The 27,333-nt window shown below is 51.0% G+C and overlaps 1 protein-coding gene across 3 annotated transcripts in view; it reads right to left on the bottom strand.

Moving 5' to 3' along the window:
- The window catches only part of Farp1 (FERM, ARH/RhoGEF and pleckstrin domain protein 1), a 260,483-nt gene that overhangs the window by 14,794 nt on the left and 218,356 nt on the right, over positions 1-27,333 (bottom strand). For 2 of the 3 annotated variants that reach the window (XM_027938778.2, XM_071611600.1), the window contains exons 14-18: positions 23,651-23,838; positions 22,501-22,590; positions 21,343-21,476; positions 4,534-4,615; positions 265-502 (exon numbers count right to left, since the gene is read on the bottom strand). In XM_027938778.2, the coding sequence (XP_027794579.2) occupies positions 265-502; positions 4,534-4,615; positions 21,343-21,476; positions 22,501-22,590; positions 23,651-23,838 (732 nt within the window). The remainder of the gene's footprint in view (positions 1-264; positions 503-4,533; positions 4,616-21,342; positions 21,477-22,500; positions 22,591-23,650; positions 23,839-27,333) is intronic. The other variant, XM_071611599.1, reaches the window with a different exon arrangement.

The following is a 27,333-nucleotide window of genomic DNA, read 5'->3' as shown; positions in this document are numbered from 1 at the left end:
TCACAAATGCCCAGTGGTACTGAGCACGAGGATCAGGGACCAGCCCCCTTCTGTGGCAGGTAGGAGTATGGAGTCTCACCCACACAGGTGGAAGCCGTTCTAAGTGGGCGCCTCCAGGGTTCTTCGCCCCCAGCCTCCCAGGCTCAAAGGAAGGAATGCGTGCACGAGGTGAAGGAGGAGTAGCGCCTTTCCACGCAGGGACCAAGAGGGGACAGGGGACTGTGGAAACCTGCCGTCGGCATTCGCTGGCCGTCCCGGGCTCACCTCGGCAGTCCCTGAAGTCTGCGTGGCTGGGTGCGTGGTGCTTGCACAGACGCTCCAGGACCTGCTGGTAGTGCATGAGCCGGTGCAGCGGGCGCAGGAGGAAGGTGTTGAGCGGCAGGTAACACACCTTCTGCAGCTCGAAGTCTCTGCAGAGGAGCTCCAGGCGCCGCGAGCTCCTGATAGCGTTCTCCAGCGCCTCCAGTGCCTCGCCATGCTTCCAGAGGTGCGCTGCCAGGGGCTTGTGGGGTGAGAGGGGGAGTCCTGAGCCACGGACCAGCACGCTCTGGTGCCCAGTTGGGCTTATGGATGTGCATTGCACCCATTACATCATCACGTTTATTTAATCTCTTTAAATTTCAGTTTTCCTACTTCACTACTTAATTCATTATTTTAATGATGTTCTGAGCACGAAATAAAAAGCTCCATTAAGGCATTAAGCAATTTAAAATGCACATGCAGCTAGTGGCGATCTCAGCTACGAGGCTGAGGCAGCAGGGTCCCAAGTTCAAGGCCAGCATGGGCAACTTAGACCCTGTCTCAAAATAAATTAAAAAGGGCTGGGGTCTAGTTTAGTGGTAAAGTGCCCCTGGTTCAATCCCCAGTGAACACCTCCCATGCAAAATGCACAAAACACAGGAACTATCAAACGGGAGGCCCTTGAGGGGTGGGGCTGTGGCTTTCTTCCTAGTATTTTAAGACGACAACTGACCAGGGCCATTCACTAAGCACCAAACAGTTTGGCAAATACATTCCGTTTGTCTCACCCCATTCATTCATGAAACAGCCGAGCACCTACCAGAGCCACTTCCTCTGCTATAGGCTTACTCTCCTGGGGGTGACGGACACGCCCACATCTCCATTTCTAGTCCAGGGCACAGTCCTATCTCAGTGACGCACCACTGCCACGCTCCTAAGGAGCTGAAAAGCATGCGTCCACACACAAGCCTACTCGCCCTGCCTCCCCCTGGCTGCCTGTTTACCCTCTGACTCTAGGATCTGTGCTACCAATACGTAGCTCCTCTGGACAGAAAACCCTGTGGAACACTCTAGACTTCTTCTTTCTTTGAACACTGTCCATAGTTCTATCAATCGATCCAAACACGTCAGAGCTGCCATCTGCCCCATCCCTCAGCACACAGCCCTCCTCTGGTCAGTGTCACCCACTCCACTTCCTTGCCCCTTTCTGAAGTGCCTCTGAATGCGCGGTGCTCAGGATGTGATCCTCTGACCTGTCCAGCCTCGACCCGCTGCTCACCCCCGGTTACCCACCCTCCAACTGCACAGGAAAGTGCCAGGTACTGCACATGATGCCCCTGCACAGGAGTCCCTACCCAGCTCCTGTTCTAGAACCTTCCCTGATGTCTACTCCTTTGTCCTCCTGTCCTTAATGCTGCACCTGCCTGTGTTGGCCCTTTCCCCAGGGACTCCCCTGCGAGGGTTATTTTCAGATCTTCTGTTTTGAAGTAGAAACTCTACAGAAGGTTGCAAAGAAGCAGGGAGGCACTGTGAGCCACACTCCCCTCCTCCCCTAAGGGTGACGTCCCACATGACTGGCACACATCAGCACCAGCAAACTGGCTTGGTATAGTCCACAAAGCTTATCTGGACTGCACCTATCACACATGCCTTCGTGTGTGTGTGCATGAGTGTGCGTGTGTGTGCGTGTGTGCATAGCAAGAAAGTCACAGACTCTAAGCACCTAACAGCACCCTAAGCATTTTGGACACAAGTGCTAACCCGAGCTTCTACCTCTCTACAACCGTCTGATGTGCCTTCTACACTTTATGAAAATTCTTTAAAATCAACAAGAGCAACCACAATTTGGAAAAAAAAAAAGAAGAAGCCAACCCATTATTTTTATTTTTGGCGTGGAGGGTGCTGGGATTGAAGCCAGGGCTCAATGCATGCAAGCTGAGGACTCCACCTCTGGTCACGCCCTCGGCCCTCCCACCCATTCCTTAAAAAGGTTGTTGGTGGCTTCACCGCCCCATCTATTTTTATTTCACTGCACAGAGCTCCAGCCGTAAACACGTGGTGCCAGCACGTGCTGAGATGCCAGCTCAGCTGAGGAGCCCCAGAGAGCGCAAGGCACAGCTCCTTAGACCCAGCAGGAGAGGCCGGCAGAGGCCAGGTGGTGCTGGTCAGCAGAGAGGAGGGCGGGGAAGCGGTGGTGGGCACCTGCAAACAGTCTGAGAAGGCCACAAAGGACACCTGGAGAAAGCAAGGTGCTGGGGACTGTCCCCATGGGTGCGGGAAGAGCCAGGCAGGCCCTGCTGCTGCCCAGAGGCCTGTGGCCGAGTCTAGGCCTGCGGAGGGGGCCTCGCCTGGCAGGCTCGGGACCTCAGGTAAGAGGAACACGATGAGGGACAAGTGGACAAAGCCAGCCTGAGAGCCACTTCTGCAGGGTTCCCGCCTCAGGACCTTCTCAGGGAAGAGCCACGGAGACTGCAGGAGGCCGGCAGGGAGGGGGCGTGAGTGGGAGAAGCACAGGGGCTGTCAGGGCAGTGAAGCCACCTGTCACTGCCATGGCGGGTGCACGTCACCATACACTTGTCCACACTTAGAATGTACAACACGGGGCGCTCAGGCCCACCGCGGGCCTGGCTATGGTGACACATCAGCACTGGTTCACCAGTCCCACAGGCACCCACCACCCAGATGTAATAAGAGTGGAAACCGTGGGAGGGGCGCTGGGGGACTCTGTGCTTCCTGTTAATTATTCTGTAAACCTAAAACTGCTCTAAACTATAGAGCTCACACGGAGAGCAGCACAGATGCCTGTCACCGCGACATCTGAGGGCTGTGCAAAACCGTAGCTTATGACGCTGGTGTGGGGCGGCTTAGATGGGGTCGGCCTTCTTATCCTGCACAGGAGGCTGCAGTCCCGGCCACTTCCGCGCTTCTCTCCGAGGCTGCCCACAACTGCAGCAGGTTGCTCTCTGAGCAGGTTGGAAAAGCGAACCTCGGAGGAGCTGGTAAGAACATCTCCATCTTTGTTAAGAGAAAGAGACTTCGGGGAATGCTGAGGTGAAGTCTGGTGGTGGAGTGCTTGCCCTGTGTGTACCTGGCCCTGGTTCAACCCCAGCACCTCAGCGACCCAGACAGACAGACAGACAGGAAATATCTTGGAGCTTTTGACCCTTTCAAGACAACTTAGCCAAATGACTTGGAAATCATTTCAAGCCCCAACCATAACTTCTCTATGAGGGTATTGTATGTAGTAGGTGCTCAGTTAGCACTAGATGGATGCTGTTGGACCAACGGATAAACAAAGGCTGAAGTGACCACCTGCCTTCTTAGGGGGTCATTGCTTTCTCTGAGCAGTTATTAGTTACTAAAGTTATTAGGCTCTAGGCAGTTGAGATACAGGAAGATTGCTTTTAAAATGCAAATAGAGTTGTGTTCAATAGTTAAGTTACGTGAACAAAAACACTCTATAGTAAAGGAATTATTAATGGGTCAAAATGAAAATGAAAACATAAAAATTCCAGATATATGAGAAGGGGCAGATTTCAAATATACGGTAGAGTACTGGTTTAATATTTATTGACTTCTTCAAGCATACTTTCATTGTAAATACTACTGGATGATTAAAAGTATACATTGGCTTAGCTGGGCATGGTGGTGCACTATAAACTCAGCTACTCAGGAGGCTGAGGCAGGAGGATGGCAAATTCAAGGCCAGCCTCAGCAACTTAGTGAGACTTTTGACTCAAAATAAAAAAGCTGGAGGTGTAGCTCAGAGGTAGGAGATGCTTGCCTAGCATGTACAAAGCCTAGGTTTAATCCCCAGCACCACAAAACACAACAAACTAAAGCACCCACACGCACGCACGTGCACACACCCACACCCTTCCATGCTGATCTAAAGTCATGGGATTTCCTGGAATTCCTACACAGCTAATATTTTGTCATGCTTAGAAGAAACCACAACCACCAACTGGAAATGAGCTACGTAGTCAACCAATGTTTTGTCTGCCATTTAAAAAAATGTTTTGAATGATCTATTCAGTAAAAAAAAGTACCTGCTTTTCTGGGTGCAAATACAAAGACTTTGAAACAACAGCAACAAAAAAACTACTAAAAATGTTTCCTCCAAGTAACACCTAGAAAGCCTGGAGGAAAATTCACGCAGACTGTCACCCTCGCTGCTCTGCGTCGGGTGTCTGCAGGGGGTCGGCAATGTGCCTGTGAAGGGCTGAAAGCCGGGGCCTGGGCGGCCCAGCTTCCTCTTCTGGGGTCCTGCCCACCCCAGGCCGCCCCGCTCACCTTCATGCCCTGAATGTTCCTCAGCATGACGTCTCCGATTCTTTGGTGATCTCCTTTGAGGTGGGCGTTTGAGCGGCCTTCCCTGAGAGCAAAGTTCCAAAGGCAAATGTTAACAGTGGACAGATGACCGGAAAGGCTGCCTCCCTTGGTGTTTCCTTTGCAGCCACCTGTTTGTAGCCCCCTGCACTTTCTCCCGGGTCACGACATGTCAGGGCTGGAAGGAGACTGAAATTACCCTCCTCACTCTGCAGACAAGAATCCCACTTGTGCTTTGGAGGAGGGCAGAACCAATTTCCGATCTTTTAGTTTCATCTCACATTAATTGTTTTCCATCCACGTCCTGAGCCTGAAGGACACTTACCTTAACTGACTCGGGAGCCGATTGCATCCCGTAGATGGGACTAACACTTGCGGGAAGCAAGACAGCCCCTGAATTGATGTTTCTGTTCCCAAGGGCCCTTAGCTGAAGCCAAGAACTGTCTGGAAAGCCCTTGGGAAGGGAAAGACAAAATTGGGAAAATGCAGGAGGCCCAATTCCTGGAGGGGGCAGGATGGGTGGCCAAGTAGAGAGGGACATGGGGAGGGACCGGGCCCTCCAGATGCACAGCAAAGCTGTGTGCACGTGGAAGGAGTGTGTGCACATATTGTCATGTTTCCTATAGCTCAGTGCCAAAGCTGACGTTGATAATTCAGGGACTTCGATAGCCACGAGGAAAATAACAATATTAGTGACTATTTACTGAGTCCTTCATGTACCAGACGATCTACCAATAAGGACATTAGAGGCATCGAGTCTTCTAACCCTCAGAGCAGCTTCATGAAGCGGGTCTACTGTAGCTTTCATTGTATAGCTAGGGAAACTGAGGCACAGAGAAACTCTGCAGTCCAATGCCTGTTAACTCGAGGCAGGGAACTTGTCCTTGAGCCCGGGCAGTCGAGCTTCTGAGTTTGCAGTGGCTTTGGGAAAAGAATTTCCCAGATTAAAACAACAGTCGACCTGGTGGATATCTTCAGACGACGGTTCCAGATCGCCAGAAGCCAACTGGTAGGAGCGGGGTGAATTAGACAAACTAAAAGCCAACGAGACTCAGGTACTGGACTTTAGAGGTGTCCACAGGGAACAGAGGAGGCGGCGGCTCAGGTGAGGTGGCTCTGGGGGTGCAGACACGTGCAGTAGCTGGTAACCCCCAGCGGTGAGAACAGACGTTGGCAGGGTGCTGGAGGCCCCATCTGTGCCTCCATCTCTGGTTCACTGAGGACCTTCAGGGGACCAGCGGAGGCAGGGGGCACACGCGGGCATCATCAAGCGAGGCCAGGAGGCAGACAGGCCCGTGCAGTGAAGACGGGGACAGCCCCCACTCTGCCCCTGGCTCCACCCACCCGCCATGGACAGCACCCTTCCTGCTGCTGGCCAAGGCCAGGCACCGTGCGCACCCCCCCACAGGAGCCAGGGGGCGCCCACCGCTGGAGCCACTAGAGCCCCCCTGAAACAGAAGGGAGGCCCAGCCCTGGGCCTCCGCTTCCTCGGCCTTCTCCAGCCTGGCCCACCCTCTGTCCCACGTGGAACTCCCTGTCTTTGCTTCCCCCTGGCCGCCCGTCACCGTCCTCTCCACGGACATGGATTCTATCCTCTACGCTCCCTGACGTGGTTCATGGGACATTTGCCATTAGCCTCTCAACCACTGTGCCAAGCCCTCTCCCTGCCACCGAGTCCCCCACTGAGGCCGCCGTGTCCCCACCAGCCTTTCCCTGCCATAACCCTCAGCAGCCTCCAGGTCTGCTCTTAGCCCCTCGCCCCCTCCTCCTCTCTGTACTACTTCCGAGATGTCTGTGTCCTTTGGAACCCCATTGGTGGCCATCATTCCTTTGTCCTTCGCAGAGGAAAGATGTCCTCCTGTGCTCTCTAGTTTCAGGTCAAGATCCCAATCTACACCCAAACGTTCTCTACACAGCTATCGACCCAGGTTCTCAGACCTTCCAGAGAGCTCAACGCAAATGACCCCACAAATAGACCCAGACGTTCCCCCGTCCATGGTCTGGTTCCCAGGCCCAACCCTCTTCCTACATTTTCTTAATGGTCTCACTATTCTGCCCCAAGCTAGGAACCTCCATTATCTCCCACTTGTCCCTCTCCCTCGTCCCCGACAGCAGATCAAATTCTCTCCTGGAACAGGGTTGCCAAGGGCTGCTCCAGCATCTTCCATAGACTCCAGTCTCCCCTGGTGACAATCCACAGCCCACTGCTGAGCCCCGTGGATCCACCCTTTGGGCTCGAGGCACCTGTGTGGAATGGTGGGTCTTAGCCAAGCCACCATGGAGCCCTTCATCATCTGGCTGTTTTGCTGACCCTTGCATGTGACTGAGCTTAGCTGATAACTGACCGGCGGCCCTTCGGCTTCAACCCTTGAGCAGAGGGAGACCAGTCGATGGGAAGCTCTTACTGGGGACGCCCTCTGCTCTGCAGAAGCACCCGCCCTGCTGCACCCACACAGCACACCACGCTCTCCTAAAGGCTAGCATGTTCTCGTTTCCTCTCCCCGTGGCCTTCCACTCCTGAACACAGTAGGTCTTCCCTTCAAAGAACCCGAGGGGGCCAGAATGACAGGACTAAATGGCACATAGCCAGAAAAGGAGGCACAACTGAAACCTGGTTTGTGGACACAGAGCGATGATCTGGAACTTCAATAACTGACCCAGGAATTTCCCAATGGGCCTGCCAGGTGACATCACCAGAAGAAGGGTCTGTAGTGCAAAGCATGGGATTTGGTTATTCACCGAGAGTAGCCTGGACTGAGCTGGCCGGGGAGAGAGGGGCGGGCTCCTGGTTGCCATTAGCAACAAGTGCCTCCCCTCCATAGCCAGCACCGCCCAAGAGAGCCCAGGAGAGCAGAGGACGCTGGGAGAGTGGCGCAGAGCGGAGAGTGGAAGCCAGACTTCATTTATCTCACTCCCTCTGTTCTTTTGCCAACTATTTATTAAAGGGAAATCTATTGATGTAAAAACCCCTCAACTCAAGGGGACATTCCTTCCTGTATCTGCTGCTATCCCAGCCGTGTCTGTGTCTCCAGGTCCTCAGCGCCTGGACTTGCCCTGTGCTGGTGGCATCTGTCCCCTGGGCCACGGAGACAACAGCACTAAATTTAAAGGGGCTTGGCTCCATGCTGAGAGCAGGCTGGGGGCTCTGAAGTTTCTGCAAATAGTGTAGCAAATCTGTCCCCGCCACGGGTCACACTGCCCCGTGTGGTCCAAACATGAGACTTGTCCTACGGGGCCGGGGCCAAACCCAAACTCCGCTGCCCCCGTGTGGAAATACCTTCGAGTCTGACTTCCTCTACGTCCCTGCTACCAAGTCCACAAATGCAAGGCGTTCATTTTATTATAAGTAGCTGAAAGGTCATTTTATTATCAGGAACATGAAAAAGTAATTATGACTCTTCCACAACATCCTGCGGATGTTAATCCCATAAGAAAGGGGTCCTTGTTCAGAAGGCAGGGCCACATATTTGTTGTCTGGGTAATTACCACGCAGCACAAAGATGGAAATTCTTTTGACAATTTTACTTAGGAAAACCGCACCCAGATGCTACCCTCTGACCCTTGCAATGTGATTAACGCACGCCCAGGAGTAACTGCACTGACCCCAGCAAAGGACTGAACACACACACGCACGGGCACACCGTGAACTCTCGTGTCTTCCCGACCTTGTTGGAACACTTCACTCGCTGAGCTGGTCAGCACGTAGCAGCCGACTGACCGAGCAACAGGAAGAAGGAAAAAAGAGGAAGGTGACCTTGGGTGAGCTTGACCTGTGTGTGCCATCTAGGAGGGGGGCTGTGGGTCTGGCCCCCGTCAGCCCCTCAGGAGACAGGAGGGGCCTTGACCTGGGTTTTTTTCTCTGACAGCCAAGAATTCTACTTTCACAGGCCGCAGGTAGGCAAAGCCAGCCAGGATAAACCTACACTGTGCTATCCAGGTCACGTTCCCAGCCCCAGGTCAACACAGAACCCAAAGGGGACCGAGTTCACAGTGGGCTGTGGACCTCACTGACCATGCCATCTCCCACCTGTCCCTCAAGTCTGACTGCCCTGTGAGGTGGTCTCCCTGTGGGGGGAGGGAGAACTTTCCAGAACACAGAAGCCGGGGGCCATCCTTGGGGATGGGTCCAAGGCGATCCAGCCAGCGAAAGGCAGTAAGTAATGCCCATGCTGGGCTTCCCAAGTAGCCCAAGAGAAATCCCTGCCCTCCCTTCTCCGCCTTCTTCACCCTGCTCGGTGTCCTGGTGCCCTCTGACCCCTAACACACAGATCCAGTTTTTTGAAGCCTCTGAGTCTGCATTGGCAAAACAAACATCACATTCTTAACCTTACTACTCCCTGCAGCGTCTGATTCTAAATGGAAAAAAAAAATGTATGTTATTGTGTGTGTCTGTGTGTCTAAGTAAGTAAAAGCATGGGAGTGAGCAGATGGGGGAGACAAAGCTCATGCTGGTACGTGGGGTGGGCGGTGTGGCTAGTTCAAAAAGCTACCGAGGCAGCCAGAGCAACGCGCTGTATTAACATGCACGTAACATATGACACACTGGCCACAGGTAACACATGAGGTTCTCGGGACCTTTGGATGGGTCTCCGTATCCTCTGAATCCACAGAGAGGAAAATCTATTAATTTTAACGTTATTTGCAGCCCCACTGATCAAGTCCAGCTGGGGCCTGGCATCTCCCTGGCCAGGCCTTATGGAGTCTGCCAGCCATGGGTATTGGGGCACGGGGCCCTTTGCGCTCTTGGCCTCTCATCTACACTACCCGGCTGTTGAGAGCTCCGGCTTCTTCCTTCTGAGGTCTAACTCTAGGTCAGACTGAGGAAGAAGGGCAAAAGTTACCACCCAGCCACCTTACGGCAGGTGTGACGTGTCCAGCAAGCCCTGGGTACTCACCTGTGTTTAATCTGTGGTTAGCGGGGTGCGTGTTAAAACAGCAGAGCCAGGGCAATGGGTCCAATGACCTGGATACTGTGTGTTCTCAGGTGGCTTCTGGCAGGAACCCCCCTGTCATTTGGGCAACTGGAAGTGTCTTTGTTTTTCTAAGGAAAGCAGCCTGCTGTCAAAGCACCCAGGCTACATAGTCAGGGGTAAGGCAGAAAATCCACGAGAAATGAGCTCTTGGCTGTGCTTGGGGACGTGTGACGTTTACTCCTGCTTTTAAAAGGAAATGTCACTGGGCGTGGGGGTGCTCGCCTGTAATCATAATGGCTCGGGAGGCTGAGGCAGGAGGATCACGAGTTCAAAGCCAGCCTCAGCAAAAGGGAGGCACTAAGCAACTCGGTGAGGCCCTGAGTCTAAATAAAATGTAAAATAGGACTGGGGATGTGGCTCAGTGGTCGAGTGCCCCTGAGTGCAATCCCTGGTACCCCCTTCAATAAACACATAAACACAAATAAATGGCAATGTCACCGACAACCACAGTCCCTGTCCCTCTAGCCAGGCGGTGGAAAGCCTGTTCAGGCAGCTCCATGCCCCTAACATGTCTTTCTTGCCTTTAAAACAAGCAACACACAGACACGAAATTTAAAATAAATCCACACCTGCACAAGCCACTCACCCACAGTGTCCCCGGCACAGTGAGCCTAGCTTCCCCAGCTCCCAGGCTGCCTTGGCTCAAGCCGTTTCCGGGCTGCCTCACCTCTGACCAGTGAAAGCCACCTCAAAGAGCAGGAGCCGCGACCCAGCGGAAGCAGGTGGGAAGGAGCCGGGGACTGTCCCCGAGGGTTACTTCCGACAACTGCCTCGCAGACTGGAACACCAGGACGGCGGACGGTCCAGGTGTCATGTGAGGGACACTCAGGCACAAGGGGCAGGGAAATCATACCCATAAGCCTAACTTTACCCAAACGCGAGGGAAGCGTCACATTCAGTTCCTCAGTCACCCTGGCCATGTTTCCAGTGCTCGACAGCCCGTGTGGCCAGTGGCTGCTCTAGACAGAATATTTCCTCCATACCAAGATTCTGCCAGCCGGGCGCAGGTAGAGCCAGGAGCGGTACAGCTCACCGCTGCCTCCCTACCCTCGGCTTACAGCCTCCAGGAGAGGGAGAGACGGCTCTTCCTGGCCTCTACCCCTGGGGAGGTCCCCCCTTCTGATCCTCACTTTCTGCAGGGAGAGAGGGGAGGGACTCCCCAGGATGCTGGATGGTCAAAGAGAACTTAGAGAAAGGCACAGTAGACGAGGAAACCAAGGCTCACAGGGGACGCTCAGCAGGGGACACACGGCGGTGGTTCATTGGCGGACACCTCCAGGACACTGTTGATGATTCCTGCTCTGGGGAAGGGCTTGGATGCTCACCATCTCTCGAGGGGCACGTGTAGGATGCATGTAGGACGCCGGGTGGGCCCCTGAACACTCCCCGGACTTCCCTTCTAAGTCTTACCAGGATGCTCCTTGTTATGGGGCAGAGAGTGGAACTAGAGAGCAATTCTGGACAGAGAAGTGGCTCAGTGAACCCCGAGGAGTAATGACGTGTGGCAGGCCCACAGTACAGACTTGTCCGAATATGTAGTGAAAGAAGGTTCTGGAAGGTTTTGCTGACTTGCGAGTTTGTCCCATCCTGCCACTTTCCTGCTGAACAAAGGAAAGCAGAAGAACGTGCCCTCCTGTGGGCTGACGGGGTCGGCGCAGGGAGGCTGTGACCGCAGCACAGCACCCGATGCAGGGGGCGAGGGCAGAGATGGCCCCTGCCTCCAGCTGCCCCGTGTACAACCAGGCAGAGAGCTGCATCCCGGCCCTGTCCCCACGGCCTGGAGCCTGTGAGTGTGTCAGGACGGCAGGAGCAGCACACAACAGCAGGCAGTGGCTATTTTAGATTCTGTTCCGGGCTCAGGTATCCGAGGAGCTGGGAATTAGTTCTCATGTTACAGCCGAAGAGTGACGAAGCTGCTTCCTGGAGTCCTTCCCCTCTAAATGTCAAGCCTAAAGCACCTGCAGCCAAAGGCACAGTGGTAGCCAGACTGCCTGGGTCACACCCCAGGCCTGCCCTTACCAGCTGCGTGACTTTCACGAAATTACTGACCCTCTCTGAGTCTCCCTGATTCGGATGTGATGTGAGGGAATAACAACAGCATCTACTTAACAGGGTTCTGGTAAATCTGCGAGGACCTGATCTATGAGCGGTGCTTAATACTGTCTGGAACTCAGGAAGTAAAACCCATCACCCATAAACATTTATAGCAGCCCTTTTCCTCCATTCTAAGGCATAAAATAAACGGCCTGCTTGCCTCCACCCTAGGAGGGGCCTTGTGTGGAAATCACGGCACCTCCGTAGACCTCAGTCACAATCAGATGGGACGTGAGCAGTTCTGTCCCCCAGGTCCCCACAGCAGGGTGGGTAGAGATGCAGAGGACCATAACACAAGTCCTCAGAGGTCCCTAGGTGCCAGGGACCAGGCGGCCTTGGCGGGGAGGGAGGGGGAGCCGTGGCCCACATTCTTAGAGGAGAACCCACAGAACCCAGCACCCACAGGGCACGGCGAGGTGGAGTGGGGGTGACCTTGCCTTCTCCTGGTGGCTCCTTCAGTGAGGCCGGAGCCTGTGGCCGCAAAGCTAAGGCCTCAAAAGTGGGAAGGAGGCCCAGCCAGAAAGCAGAGGCCAGCAGAGGGAGGGGAGGACTCAGCCTGCCTGGACGCAGGGCCACTGCTGTGCGTCCCTTCCTCTGGCCGAGCCGCGGATTCCTCCCCCGACCACTGCTCAGCATCTCTGGGGCACGGCTTGAGGTGTCTGTAATGCCCTCGTGGGGCACTGTCTGTGCTGCAGTCTTTGGGGTGGAGAGAGCCCCGAGGGCAGGGAGCCACCCTGGAAGGTCCCCTCCCTGCTGGGACTGTTTGCCTAAGATGTCCCCAGGCCAATGAGAACAAACCCCGGGCTGTCTTCTCAGGCTCAGACCCGCCCAGGTCCTCCTGCAGACAGGGCAGGGCCAGGGCAGAGACTGGCACTGAGTGCCCGGTGGGGACTTCCAAAGAGGGCACAGCTGGCAAGCCCTCTGTGTGAAGGGCCAGGTGACACATGCACCTGGCTTTGAGGTCCTACGGTCACCGTGGCAACTCAAGTCTGCCCATGCAGTACAAATGCCACCACAGACAGCGAGGACGACTATGTTTCTGTAAAACTCTGTTAACAAAACAGGAAGCAGGTCAGATCTGTCCTTGGACCATGGCTCGCCATCCTGTTTTTGAAGACCAAGAGGAAAATTATATATTGATGGCTTCATTTTGATCAGTTAATGCCAACTTGCATTGGTGCCATGTCAATGCAGAGTGTGCACACAGTAGTTGCTCATTAATTGTAGTTTCTTAGAATTAAGGCCACAAACTCTGCACTTGAATGTGATTTATAAGTTTAAAAGCCCTGTCCATCCTCACTTGCCACGTCCCCTTTGATATAAAGGTCCATCCTGGAGCCTTGGAGGCATGACATAGCAATTCATTACTGTGGAAGGGACCCCAGAGGAAACCAAGTCACTGTCACCCATGGGGCTGTAACTAAGTGCCTGGAGCACCAGGCCTTGAGTTCCTCGGGCCAATGAGAGGGAACCTGGTTCCCCCTTTCATTCTTTTCTTCCCTAGGGATGGAACCCGGGTCTCTACCCCGAGTGAAGCCCCAGCCCACGCTGCTCCTTCAGACGCATTCGGTCCAAGAAAGTCTTCTGTGGGAAGGAAGTGTTCTTTCTGTCTGCTACCCAACACAGGGACCGCCAGCCACTGTGGCTAATGAGCACTTGGAATGTGACTAATGTCACTCAGAAGCTAAATTTTCTTTGATTACATTTAATCTGCTCCATGTGACTAGTGGCCACTGCTCTGGACAACTGCGGATGTCTTTATCTTTTTCTTCTGTTGTTTTCCATTTGTAAATGGTCTAAAAATATTTCCAGGGAAGATGAGGCAGGAAAGGATTAAAAACACAATGAAAATGAGCCTTAGCAAGAGGCTCAATGCAGTTTATGTGGGAGAAGCCATTTGTTCATCCGTCTGTCCGTCTGTCCATCCAGGTGAGCAAATGTCATACTGAATTCCAGACTGGAACGGCTTCCCCAGAGGCACCCCCAGCCTTGGCAGAGCAGTCGGACAAGTGCTTAAGTAACGGAGATCCCAGGTGCTAAGTGACCGGTGATATACAAAGGCCAAGGACCGTCACGGGAATTCACGGAAGGGGAGAGGGGGAGTCGCAGCTCCTGAAATGGGCTAAATCGATTTTACGGTGGGAAAATCAATGTGGTTAAGTGACTGCGGGGTTCAGGCGTGACTCAGGTTTCCTGGGCCGCGGCAGCGATGCCCTAAGTCCCTGCTCCCTACGGAACGCACATCGCTGGAAGGCGGGGGCACGGGGAGCCTGGGAGGCGGTGGATACGACACCCACTGGATACTAGCACTGCTGGCTAAGTCTACTCTAAAGGAGAGCAAGTGGTCCCTGCCCCTAGTACGTGTGCCACGGCACGCCCAGACACCTTTGCATCGCCCCATGTCTGGTAAGACTTGTCCAAACCTCGAGCAAAGCTGTGGGACAGGGATGATCACCGTTAACAATGAAAGGGACCCTCTACAGTCAACCTGCACAGCTGTCCTGACCTTGGGCTACAAAATAACACAGAAACCAGACCCGTTCCTCAGGTAGCTGTGGGAATAGCCCACAGATGCTTCCTGGGTGGGGGCCAGCGTACGCCTGGGGAGTACCTGCACACACAGCCAGCTGCTGCCTTGCTGGGCAGAGGCCACCTGCAGCTGCTGGCACCAGCAGGGTGCAGGGTCTGTCCACCCTTCTGCTGTCCTGGAGATGGAGCGTGGTGGTGGCCGGCCTCGGGGTTGGGCAGGGGGTGTATGCATGTGTGACTGGGTGGGGTGGAACATGGTGTGGACCCAGGCCCAGCACCTGCTTTGACCCCAGGGGACATTTGCCTCTTCTGGGACAAGGTGTGAAGAGGAGCTGGCTGCTTCTGAGTTAGGGGAGAGCTCCCGTTTGGAGGGGTGGCGAGGCCCCCAGAGACCTGCAGGAAAAGCACCTGCTTACGGGACCTCCGTGTGTGGTGGGGGTGCTCAGGCTCCCTTCTAATGCCATCCCTGGCAGACCCCACCTTCAAACACAGTCCAGAGAGGACAGTAAGTCTGGACATCACCTCAGGAGAAGTGGGCAACTTCTGGGACGCTCACTGCCACGCCTTTCCTGTGTCACCAAGGAGAAACGACACTGCTGAGAACCAAGCCCCTGGGCCTGCTGGGCAGCAAAGGGACAGCAGTGGGAGACGCAAAGGGCCTCCACAGGCAGGGACAGGAGGCCTTCAAGCCTCCTGAGGTCTGCATTCAGATTAAAATGCTCCTGGGAAGAGCCTGGCCCCCAATCAGTGTGAGGGCCCAGGAGGCTCTCAGGATTTAACCCCTCAAGGCCTGGCACATAGGCTGATGGGGACAGAAAGGAGGCGATTCCTCCTGCAATCCCACTTGCCTCCTGAGGCTGAGCATGGGTCATAGGGATGAGGCCCGGAAGGCCCCGGGCAGCAGGACACAGCGAACACGCAGGCGCAGCGGCCGTGTGCAAAGCAGTTCTGAAGGCTCCATCTCATGGGGCGCTGGGCACCCTATGAGTCCTACCCTTTGTAAATCTGCGAGGAACTGTGCGAACACCACACTCACCATCGTGACCACCTGTAAGTGTGCAGCTATCCCCACGTCCACCTCCTCTTCTTCCACTCTTTCTTCTTCCCAAAGGGAAGCTTGTCCCCATTCAACACGGCTCCCCATTCCTCCCCTGGAGCCATTCCACTCTCTGTCTCTGTGAACCTCACTGTGTTCCAGGGATTTTTAAAAGGGGAACTTACCCCCTGTGTTCGCTCGTGGCCTGGCTTATGGCACACGTATCAATGTCTACATGACATTACTGTATGCAGGGACCACGAGGTGCCTATCCATTCCTGTGTCAAAGGACACGGGTTGTCTCCTCCTCCTGGCTGTTGTGAATGACGCTCCTGTGAAGCCTGATGTACAAATTACCTGTCCGAGTCCCTTCCTTCAATTTTTGGGGCATATTCCTAGGAGTGGAACTGCTGGATTTCATGGCAATTTTGCTTATTTTTTTTTTTTTGAGAAATCCCCACGATTATCTTTAACGACATGAAGGCAAAGACTCTAAGCTTCTAAGGGCATAGAGAATGAAGAGGAAAAGATGAACCTCTGTTCTCTTTGTTCCCTGGGGCTTCTATGAACACGGAACATCCTCGGGACGGTGAAACAATTTCTGACCCTCTCAGCCAGGGCCACTCTGCCTCAGCCAGCGAGCGTCACCAGGAGGAAAGCTGCTCGGCCTGTGGAACTCCTGCCTACAGCCCGAGTGGGTCCCACCCCGAAGAGCCTCCTCTCTGCCCCGGCATCTCTCCCCCCTGCAGACCCCTCTTCTGCGGGCTCCTGAACACCAGGAACCCTCATCAGCCCGCCCTGGCCTCATGGTGACCACCTGCTCTCCCCTGGGACCCTCCACCCTCGGGCTTTCTTTTCCTGAATTCTGGTGGCTTCTTAGGGCTCCTTTGCTGACTGGCTCACACTCTCCACCTAGGGAAGGAAAGCTGCCTCACAGCTAGGATCAGGAAGATCCCGTCTCTGACTCTGTTGCTCTCCATGTTCTCTTCCTTCAGTGTTTGATTCTCCTCATTTCCAAACCCACACTTCTGTGCCCCATTTCTTTCCCAGCCCTAGGACTCTCATTTCCCACCACTGGAGGACTTCCTTATCAACTCCTCAGAATTATGGTGCCCGGACCAAGCTCACCTCCCCTTGCTTCTTCTCTGCTTCCTGAGTCTCCCTCTTAATTTCATGAGCACCGTCCCAGTTAGCCACAGTTGAAGGTGATCGTCCCTTGCCTTCCCTTTGTCTGAGTCCTACTGCTCAGGGACATGGCACCACCGTCCAGGCTGTCTGGCCTCCTGGATAGAGCTCTGCAGCACTTCCCCAGTGCGCCTGGCCCAGCTTGTGTGTGGTTGATTCCACCCTGAAAACTCTGTGTGCCCCACAGCCTATTCCAAGTGCCTCCGTATGACTGTCCACTGTCCCTAGTGCCTTATGACGGGTGGTGAAGACCTGCACACTGTGGAGATGACCAAAGCACTCTGGACCACAGCAGGCCTCAGTCTACCTTGGGTCACCACCTGGCCAGCCTGTGCCCAACGTCTGCCCGTCACCCCAGGGCTGGAGTCTGACGTCTGCCCAGAATGCCCGAGGTTGGTGGTAAGTGGCCTTCTCCGAGGCAGTGGGGCAGCTGAGTAAATGGCTCTTTGCTTTCAAAAGGAAAAGCCTCTCTTCCGGTTTTCAGAACTCACCAAACCAGCTTTCCTTGTTTCTGAAGAAATGGGGAAGCTGGCCTTTGCCAGCATGCAGCAGGCTTTGGGCATCCACGCTCCCTGCTCAGGTGTGTTTACCCAGCAGAAGGTGACATTTGGAGAGGGCAGGTGTGTTTACCAAACCGGGGTTGGGCCTGATCACGCTGGAAAGCTCCCTGATCTTGTTCCCCCTACACTCCCCGGCTGCGGATGGAGGCAATCTGCAGCCTCCCAGAGGACTGAAGGGACACGTGTGATGACTGTATCAACCGTATCGTTTATGTGTCTGGTTCTGGGGGATTCCTGGTGCAGGGTGCGTTCCAGATGCATTTCCACTAACAGGAACCACTGAAAAATCTCATCCCTGAATAAGACCTAGAGTTTAGCTAATAGTGATGCACAAACGCCGGCTCCTCCCTTCCACTGGATCTGCCAGGGTGACGGTGTGAGGAGTGGACAGAACCTCTACCATCTTGGCGACTTTCCCCAGTTTAAAATTATTTCAAAATTTACAAAAGTGTATTTTAAAACGGCCAGCTTCCTCCCTCTCCATGTGAGGAGGGGGCAGCCTGCCAAGCCTTCCCAAACACTGTCCTGTTGAGTTGGCGAAACAGCCCTGCCACATTTTACAGATGAGGAAATGAGGCTCTGCCAGGCCCATGGACAGCTGCACACAGGCCTGAGGTGGACTGAGCCTAAGTCCTAGTCATTGCATCTGGGGCGAGCCAAGCCATGTCCCCATACCACCACAACACGAAAGTCTAGACATACACCTGCATACACACAAGACACACAGGAAATCACACACAGGTGCCCACGCACAGCTTGCCAATCAGCGACTCAGGGTGAACTCCTTCCTTAAGAAACTTGCTGTGAGTAGTTCTTCTCACTGGCCATATTCAGCTGTGGTGGCCTGTCCTGTGTAGGCATTAAGAGCCCACGTGTCCTCCAAGGCCAAACTGGCAGAAGTGCTTTGTGTCTAACCCAGACGTAGCCCCTCATCTACAAGAAGCCAGACCCTCTTGTCTCTGTGCCTGCCTCCTGCTCTAAGAGTTCAAGTCCCTATGGGCAAATCCAGACACACACTCACCTTCCTTATTAGTTAGCTTCACATTCCTGTAACAAAATACCTGAGACAGGCTAATTATGAAGAAAGGGTTTATTCATAGTTTGGGAGGTTCATGTTCAAGATCAGAAGGTCTGACCTTGGCCTCTTTTTGGTGGATAGTGGACGGGAGTGCTTGTCGGAGCAAGTGCCACATTTTAAGTCAGGAAGCAGAGAGAGAAAGGTCCATGGCACCTCCCGAAAGTACCACCCTGGAGACTATGTCTGCCACATATGGAACTTTGAGGGACACTAACCATGTTTAAACCACAGCACTAACCCACTCATTCATTTATTCATTCATCTGTTCCTTCAGGCTTATAGAATAAAGAAACAAGACTTACACCCAGTCTGTGAAATGCAAACCAAAGAACCACAGACTCTAAAATTAGCTGGAGGAATTGCAGGGTCAATTCTTCCAAAAAAGATATTCATCTTAACTACCCCAAGGAGTACTTTAAAACACAAATTTCTGGGTCTCACCCTCAAAGTACTGCTTCTGGAGGGCTGAGCATGGCCAGGCAATCTGCATTTCTCAACCCCTCGGCCCCCTATGACCTGGATGCCCTCCTGGGTCTGAGGTTTCATTTAATAAACACCTCTGGAAAGGCACAGTGCCCTCTGCAGGAGGACCCCAGACGGCGGCGCTCGCTGCCACAGCCCCAGGAGCCCTTTCCTGTTTACAGACATAAGGTGCTTCTTTGAAATTTCACTCCTTTATTTCTGTTCTGTTCCCTGGTACAAAATGACACTTACTCCTCACTCAGGACCAGCCTGCAGGTGTTTGAAGGGTGTTGGGTTTTCTAAAGTCTTCTCTACACTAGGCCAAATTACCCTTCTTCCTCTCTTTTCCTTCTTTTTTAAAGAGGAATGCAACCTCCTTATCCTATTTCAAACGTGAACCTCAGAGATGGGGTAGCATCCGCACGAGCTTTGGGCCTGAAGTCTGAAGGGACGAATTGTTTTTCATGCTCTGGGCTCTTTATAATGGGTCCAGGGCAAAGGTTCTGTACACATGAGAATCACCTGGGAAGCTGCAGAAAAGATCTGCTTAGTTCTACCCTCCAGAGAGCCTGATGTCACTGGTCTGGGTTCTGCCTGGTGGAGGTTTTTTAAGGTTCCGGGTAACTTTAACAAGTAGCCTCCATCCTACAGGTGTGGAGGGTCAGGGGCTTCCCCCGAGCTCACGCACACCCTGCCTTTTCCCTCCCAGTCCCTGCCAAGCCTGGCCTCCCTCGTCATGCACTTGAGAAATCGACCAGCTGACCCTGATTGCTGAGCTTTACATTCACCCCTGAGGAGCATCGGCTATTTGGTTTGGCCTGCTATTGCAAGGTCAATGAAGGTCATGTCAACTGAGCTACACATTGACTAGTTCTGAGTCTGTCACGTGCTTCTGGTGTCTTCAGGTAGAACACAGGTAGAAGTATGGCCCCTTGGAAGACCATTCAGGAAGACCCTTTGGAAATCAAATGACATTAGCTACTGTTTAAGCAAACATTGCCTGTTCTTTTGCAGGCAAGCGCCAGATGCTAAAGATTTATAGTCACAGACCCACTAACACGGCATTTGTTCCTAAAATGCCATGTGTCAGGCAATGCTTCAACGTTCTCTGGCTGTGCCCATTAACGTAGGAGCCTGCCGAAGCCACTGCGATAGGATGTCAGGGGACCACCTACTGGCATTTCCTACATGTGACCTCTACAACATGATTCAAACCAACTGCCACACGTGACTCTGCCTCAGTGTCCGGAAGGTCTATACTGATACACGTCTGGCCAGAAGACAGCAATGGAAAGGTCTCTGACCCCTTACAAGAGCGTCATTCACCTTTGTCCAGTGACGAAGCAACATGGCAGAATGTGAAAGTTCCAGGTAAAGTTTGGGAAGTTCAATTTTGTAGATTTTTTTTTTTTAAATTTTTGGAAAGTGGTGTTTCTTTTACATGCACAAGATTCTTGAAGTGATATCTCTGCTTTTTCCCAATTTCAGTGAGCTGACTTTGTCGTACCTGTGACTTCTCAATTCTGTGCTCCTCCCGCCACCCCCCGCAGGGCCTCTGAGTAAAATGCTTCCTCCTTGTTCTTGCAAAGGATGGAAAAGTGCACACAAATTATCCTCCAGGTATAAAAAAAGGTTCAAAGTTGGGCTCCTCTGAGGGGATCAGACACTCACACCCGCCTCACAGAGCAGGAGAGCAGCTCTGTGAAGTGAGACTTGAAGGCCACAGTCGGGGGTCACCTGAGGCCAGACCACCCCAGACAGGGCCCTGCAGGCCCCATAGTCATTAAGTGTCCCCAAGGCCACTTTCAACCAGATTCTCACCCATTGCGAGGACATGGCCCCCAAGGGGTTGACAGCTATCCAAAGCAGAGAAGGGCTTGCTAGCTTTTTCCTGCAATCCACTTCCCATGTGTCTACTACACCTGGCTTTAAAAAATCCCATAGAAATTGTTTTTGATAGAAGGTTCTATTTTAGGTAAAGGTGCCTCAGATTTTTCCTTCTACACCATTCAGAGTTTTTTCAGATGTTTCTGTATCTCCCTCTCATCTCTCAGGTACTGAGTGTATTTGGTCTTTAGTAGGCAGATTTAACATCATTCTTAACCAGTCTTCTGTTGACGGACATTTGGGTACTTTCTAGTGTTTTATTTATGCACTGCATGTCTGTCCATTCATTTATATAGCAAAATACATCCTTATGATAAATCAAGGTAAAAGTGTATGTGTGTGTGTGTTTGTGTTGCACAGAGCTTTGTGGATGTCAAAATGCTGTTAAACAAAAAAACTGTCATAAGACACACAGGTACTTCACAAATAACTACAAAGCAAGCATCAGTGAAATATTGCCAACACCTCTCAAAGCCTCCATGGGCTTCTACTCTTAAGAGTCCCCGCCATCCCTCCAAAAGCAATTACCTTTATTTTGTGGTAATTATCATAAGAAAAAAAATGCGGTTTGAAGAATTATAAATCAAAGGGGAGAAAAAATGAAGATGAGATTTAAATAGGTGTAGAATTTAACTAAAAATCTTGTTAGGGAGCTGGGCATCATGGTGCACTCCTGATATCCCAGAGAAGTGGGAGGCTAAGGCAGGAGGATCACAAGTTTGGGGCTGACCTCAGCAACTTAGTGAGGTCATAATTATCTTAGTGAGACTCTTTTTGGAAATAAAAAGGCTGGCATTGTAGCTCAGTGTTAAAGCACCCCTGGGTTCAATCCCCAGTACCTTTTTTTTTTTTTTTTTTTTAAATCTTTTTAGGGCTGACTTGTCTTAAGCCAGTTTCTTGCCCTTGACCTCTGCTCTGGGCTGCAGTGTCAAACGGCATGGAGGTGCCGTTCAATATCAGTGTACTCACCACAGAGCCAGTCGTTGCTCGATTTCCTTGAGAAAATTGGTATGAAATTTGTGCAAAGGTTCAAAATTCGGGAATATGAGACTTTTCAATGTTTCGGGCATGGAGTCCTCTGTGCTCATGGTGCTATGAAACCACTGGGAACGAAAGAAGGACGAGTTAGAGGTGAGAAGGTGGACGATGGCGCCTGTCTCCAGGAGCCACACCTGTGCAGCCCTGTGTGTCCGGAGGCCAGGGCCTCCCACCTCCCCGAGATGTTCAGCCTGCCAGGGGCAGCAGGGGACCGGGCCCTGATGCTTTCCCTTTCCTGTCTGACGGAGAACGCCCTTCTCTACATAATCGCTTTCTAAAATCTGTCACCCAAGGACTGTTGAAGCCAGGACAAGTCTCTTAAATGGGCCATGCCTGCATGAAAACCTCCATTCCGGTCTACTCCTGGACAGTCACCCCGTAGCAGCTGCCACCTCTGTTCCTACATCAAGATGCTGAGCGTGCAGCTGGCCAACCTGAGGACAGAGCAGCTGCCTGCACAGTCACTCTGGTTGTAGAGGTACGTGGGGACAGGATTCCACAGTGTGTACGGGGCACCTGCTGAGGCCGAACACAAGATGCATCTCAGGATATACAAACTCAGTACCACGTACCTCCCAACGGGGAAGTTTTCCCAGAATCCAAAGGTCAGAAGGTCATCTGGAATGCCTAGATTTTGTTTCCAGGACTAAACAGGACTGATTACCATAATGAAAGGCAGCCTCTGGCAGATTTTGCTGACATAACTTCACTTTTTATCACAGATAAAATGAGGCTCCTGTTCATTCTGAGGTCGCCCTTGAGCTCAAGAATAATCAGTTACGCTTGACAATCGGCAAACCCCAAACGTTCCAGATTGGTGCACGCACACAGCAAAACGTTCAATTTTAATTTTCTCTATTTCAGGAGTGTCTTTCCTTTACATTTAAAAACCACAATTACAAAAATTTTTATGGAGAATATTCCTCATTTAATATACTATTAGCATTTAATTTTCTATAACTCAGAATTGAAATCCTCCAATCGAAGTCAGAGACCCTAACGTTTAATGAGCTGCAGCTTCTCTCCAAGCTGAGTATTAGTTTAGATAAGTCACGTAATTTAATGCTGTTGGGGAAATACTGCACATACCGAAGTGATGACTTCAAGATCCTTCAGATACGTCCGCTCAGTGGTGGACACCTCTTTAGCGATGAAGTATGCCTTGTCGGTTGGGAATCTCTGCAAAATCCATCAACGGAAACAAGACACAATGATGGTTTTTGAGTGAAAGTCTCTGAGAATGTCCTGATTATTAGAAAGTCCTAGTTAAAGCTGTGTTATTAACTTATAATCTTTGGTTGGCCAGCATCAAGACTAAACACCCTCTTATTTTTGTATTTAAAAGAACTAGAAAAAAATAATGGGTCTCTCCATTGAGAATATGGTCAATGTTGGAACGTTTCCTTCCACGTAAAGATTACCATCCGCTAAAGGAATCAGATAAGTAAAATGTCAGTCATTCAGCCTTTCAAGGAAACTAGGGTCCATTTCCGGTGCCATGGCTAGCAGCGTCAATGCTTGTTAAGTTTCAAAAAATGGGAGTTCTACACTTGTGGAAATAGCAAGGATGGCTGGATTGAAAGGGACCAGGGTGCCATCAGCTTGTGATATGGTGACGGGATTCCCTGGAGTCGATCAGTGAGCACCTGGGAGCCGATTGGCCATTGGGTTTTCTTTCTCTTTAAATAGCAAGTAAAAGGAAGTCCCCACAGCCTGCCATGGGACTCCACATCATCCTACCTCTGGGTACGTACGCAAAGAAACTGAAACAGAGACTCAACAAATCCAGGCACACCCGTGTTCATGTTCAGAAAGGCACTATTCATACCAGCAAGAGGTGGGAACAGCACGTCTGCCCCGTGGCGGACAAATGGAGAAACTAAATGTGGCACATACAGGGGACTATTACTCCGCCTTAAAGAGGAAGGAAATTCTGACCAGCTACAACATGGATGACCCTTGAGGACATTATGCCGAATGGAACAAGCCAATGACAAAAGACAAATACCTATGATTCCACTCATATGAGGTCCCAAGAGTCACCAAACTCATTGAGACAGAAGGTAGAATGGTGATTGCTAGGGCCCTAGAGAGGGTGAATCATTATTTAATAAGGATAGTCTTTGTTAGGGAAAAGTTTTGAAGATGGACATGGCATTGAGAATGTATGAATGCCACCGAATTTAAACCAGTACATTTTATGTTATTTCACTTTACTGCAATAAAAACACACGGGTACCTTTCTCCGGCCCTCCTCCTCGTCGTCCGTCCTGGGACACGCCTGGTCGTTCAGCAGTGGGCTGATCAGGGGAGAGGCCTGCTTGGTGTCAGGGCTCAGGTTGGGAGACAAGGTCACGTTGGCGGGGGCCGTCCCTCCCTGTGAGTTGATGGACAGCTCTGAAAGGTGAGGGCTACCAGTCAGGGAGCCTGTTTGGGGATGAAAAGTTTTAAAGAAAAAAAAAAAAGTAATTTCTTCTGGGACTTGATTTCCATTTACAACTTTTCACTTTTTCCGATCTTTAGAACCTTGGCTACCACGTGGCAAACAATGCGTTCATTATTTTCTAGTTTTTTCCCTAAATTGTGGCTGTCTTAATAGTATGCATAATTCAATGGTGTCTCAGTTATGTCATTAAGGATAAGACAGAACTCTGCACAATAACAATTAAAATAGCTTAAAAGCAAAGGGCATCCCACCATCACATTTTCATCTCTTAACTACTGCTTTTATTTTTAAGAATTACCCAAGAAAGACAAAGTATCTCTATTACAAGAAGACATGGAAAAATGAGCAGAAAATAGAACTAAACTAACAGGCAACTAAAGGACTGGTGTACCAAGGACAGACTACGTCTTGTAACAATGGGCACAGCTAACAGAGAGGTCAAGCAACTAACTCCCCATTCTACGAAGAACAGAGCAAGCTTGTTATACCTGGTGATGTCATTCCATGTCTGTCACTGTTTGGGACAGAAACACTAGCATCATGTTACATGCAATAATGGTCATTTAAAAATGCAAACTGGAGGTCATTATATTATCACAGTTCCTCTTTATGAGTCAAAAGCAACAGGTAGGAAATCAGTCCTTGAAAAAGGATACCACATTAAATCATATGAAAATGCACACATTACCCATTATATGTCAGCCGGGGACGATGGTGTGTACAGGGCGCTCTGCCAATGTAATTTTGCCAACATCTATACCTCAATCCACTGAGGCTACATGGGGTATTTCAAAATATATTTCTAACCTGTTTGTTTTGACCTAACATGTACATTTATAATTCTAGTGCAGATGAGCTAGTTAGTGTTGGTGAACAAAGTTACCATTCTAAGGAAAGACAAGGTCAATGCTTCCTCCATTTTCAGTATACAGTCCCAGGCTCATCGATACTCAGCACACTGTTCAAGATCTCCAAGGGAAAAGAGCAATTTTCTGGCCTACCCCCATTTTTCTGACATCTCTTCTCCTCTGGAGTTATTAGTCTATTATTTGGAAATTACAAGACAGAGCAGCCTAGGAAGGAGCTGATGGAGTAGGGGCAATAAGTTTGACCCCAGTAGAAATGAACTGTAGGGGAGTCCCCCTCCCCCCACACCCTGCTCCCAGGCTGACCAGTTAGCTGTGTCACTGCATCTGGAAAACAACAAAGAGTAGATGTCCTACCCCACTGACAAGCGGTCAGTCCAATGATCCTTGGATAACAAGATTAGAAAATGTAAGGAAAAGGCAGATTTAAGAAGTCTGCATTAAAAAATTTTTTTAAAAACCCTCCCATTTTAAACAAACCTCACTGAAATGAAGTCCTGGTGTTAGTAGAGACCCCGTCACCCCGCACACCACCAGACCCAGTAAACCCCGGAGAAAAAGGCCAGAAATCGCTTCACAAATGTCAATTTTATTGACACTAGTGCACAACTGAATACAATAATTGTGAAAGAATTGGAACCTGTCAAATAGAAAGAGTGACAACATATTAAAACTGCATCGTTGCAAGGTACTACACTATTCTCTTTTTTTAAAAAAAATCACAAGAAGGAAAATGTTATCACTACAAATAGGAATAGAAAAGAGAAATCCTGGTAGTTTGTCTAGAGATCAGAACATTTCATGCATTTGTGAGATGCCGTCTGAGTCCCTTTTTAGTAATCCACCAGTCACCGAGCAGAACCTGGGGCTTACCGTCAGCGCTCGCACTGTGCGTGAGACCCGGTGAGGCGGCTGTAAGTGAGAGCATGCTGGGCCGGGAGTTGGCAGTGACGTGGAACAGAAAAGCATTCGTCTCATCATTGAAAGAGTTGGAGCAAGAATAAAAAGTCGTTAGGAGGCTAGCTTGAAGGGGGAGCGGGCTGCGAGGGAGCAGGAACCACGGGCCCCGGATAGCACCCGCGACAGAGAGAAAGCAAAGTGCCACACGGCAACCCGGAAAACCAAGTCACACATCCAGATACAACCTCTTCCACCCTCCGAAGGACAAGTGCGAACACCCTGGCCAAGTCCCACCCGAGAGCCTGGTACGGAGTAGGCTGAGCCGGAAAGCTTAAGGCGACAGACTGGTTCCAGGAGAGGTCACCTGCCCGGAAGGCACGACACCTTTCAAAGAAGAGTCGGTTAGATTGGGAAGAACCCTCTCTGCACTAACTGGAGGCAGGAAGTGGAAGGCTGAATGTGAGTGTCACGGTCACCTCTGGGCCTTGGCAGGTAGGGGACAGCTCAGGACCGGCCCACAGACAGGGTGACCGATCATTGCATATCACTCCTGTAGCCTAAAGATGCGTGCAACCACTTACATTATATGTGAAATATGCACACTACGGGAAGGACCAAATTAGGGTGGTCAATTTCCTGAGAGGGGTTTGTGTCTATTCACAGGGTCTACAAAAGGAGAGGCAGTGGATGTACTTAAACTGTAAGAGCAATAAATCAATAAACATCCAATAGTCTGAACTAGAAATCTATCAGCAAGACTAAGGAAGGCAAAGGTCCGAATCTCTGACATTCAATTTTGCAAATTTGAGCTTGGGTCATGGCGAAGAGGCCCCCTCCCCTCCTTGTAACAGAAAATTACTCAAGGCTTTGTAATTTTACAGGTGACATAGTAAAAAAAAAAAAAAATCGCTCATTAATATTCAATAATGAATGAAATGTGCTGACAAGGTCAATTAGTAGAATTTGGCAGCTTGATGAGTAATTAAAATTCTCTTTTGACTTTGAGCCAGGGTGTGGAGAACAGTCTGTACAAACTCGTGTCCACACGGGGCGGTTGTGAAGAGGGTGCTAAAGAAAGCCAATGTCCAAGGTCACAGAGTTATTGGAACTACATGGAATCAATGTTCACTGAAGTAGTCCATTTTATAAAAAAGTCAATGCACGTGGTCCTATCGTTAGATAAGACACACCCGAGCCGATCTGTACAGGACTACAAAGCTTGTTCAGATCTTGTCGTCTGTCACCTGCTTTGAAGGCACAGCCCCAGGCAACCTGGGGAGGAAACTGTGGTGCTACTAAATGAAATGACGAACGCCTTTCAATGTTCATCACTTCTCCTTTACAACGAATTAACACAAGGTAATTTCTTTCTTCAGGGAGCTCTAGGCAAATAATTTAGGGGGAACTCTGGAAGGAAGCACCTGGATTTTAAGGCAATAGGTAGAAAGTTTAAAATGAGTTGGAAAAGATCAGGTACACCCTGAACCTCTAGAAGTTTCTAATGTGTCAAAAAATATTTTTCCTACTTCCAGAAAGTGCCCTGCTTTTATTTTTTAGGCATTCAGTTCCATTTCAGGTTAATAACTCCAAAATCCTTCGCCTCTTCCCCCTAATTTCATGACCACTCCTCCCCCACTGATCTCTAGGAAAGGATTTGAGCTTATGTTGCCCCAGGGTGGCCAACACCTCCACTGTGGATGCTCTCAAGGG

Source organism: Marmota flaviventris, chromosome 4, assembly GCF_047511675.1.
Source record: "Marmota flaviventris isolate mMarFla1 chromosome 4, mMarFla1.hap1, whole genome shotgun sequence".
In the NCBI taxonomy this organism is placed as follows: domain Eukaryota; kingdom Metazoa; phylum Chordata; class Mammalia; order Rodentia; family Sciuridae; genus Marmota; species Marmota flaviventris.
This window is presented reverse-complemented; position numbering and strand designations above follow the sequence as displayed.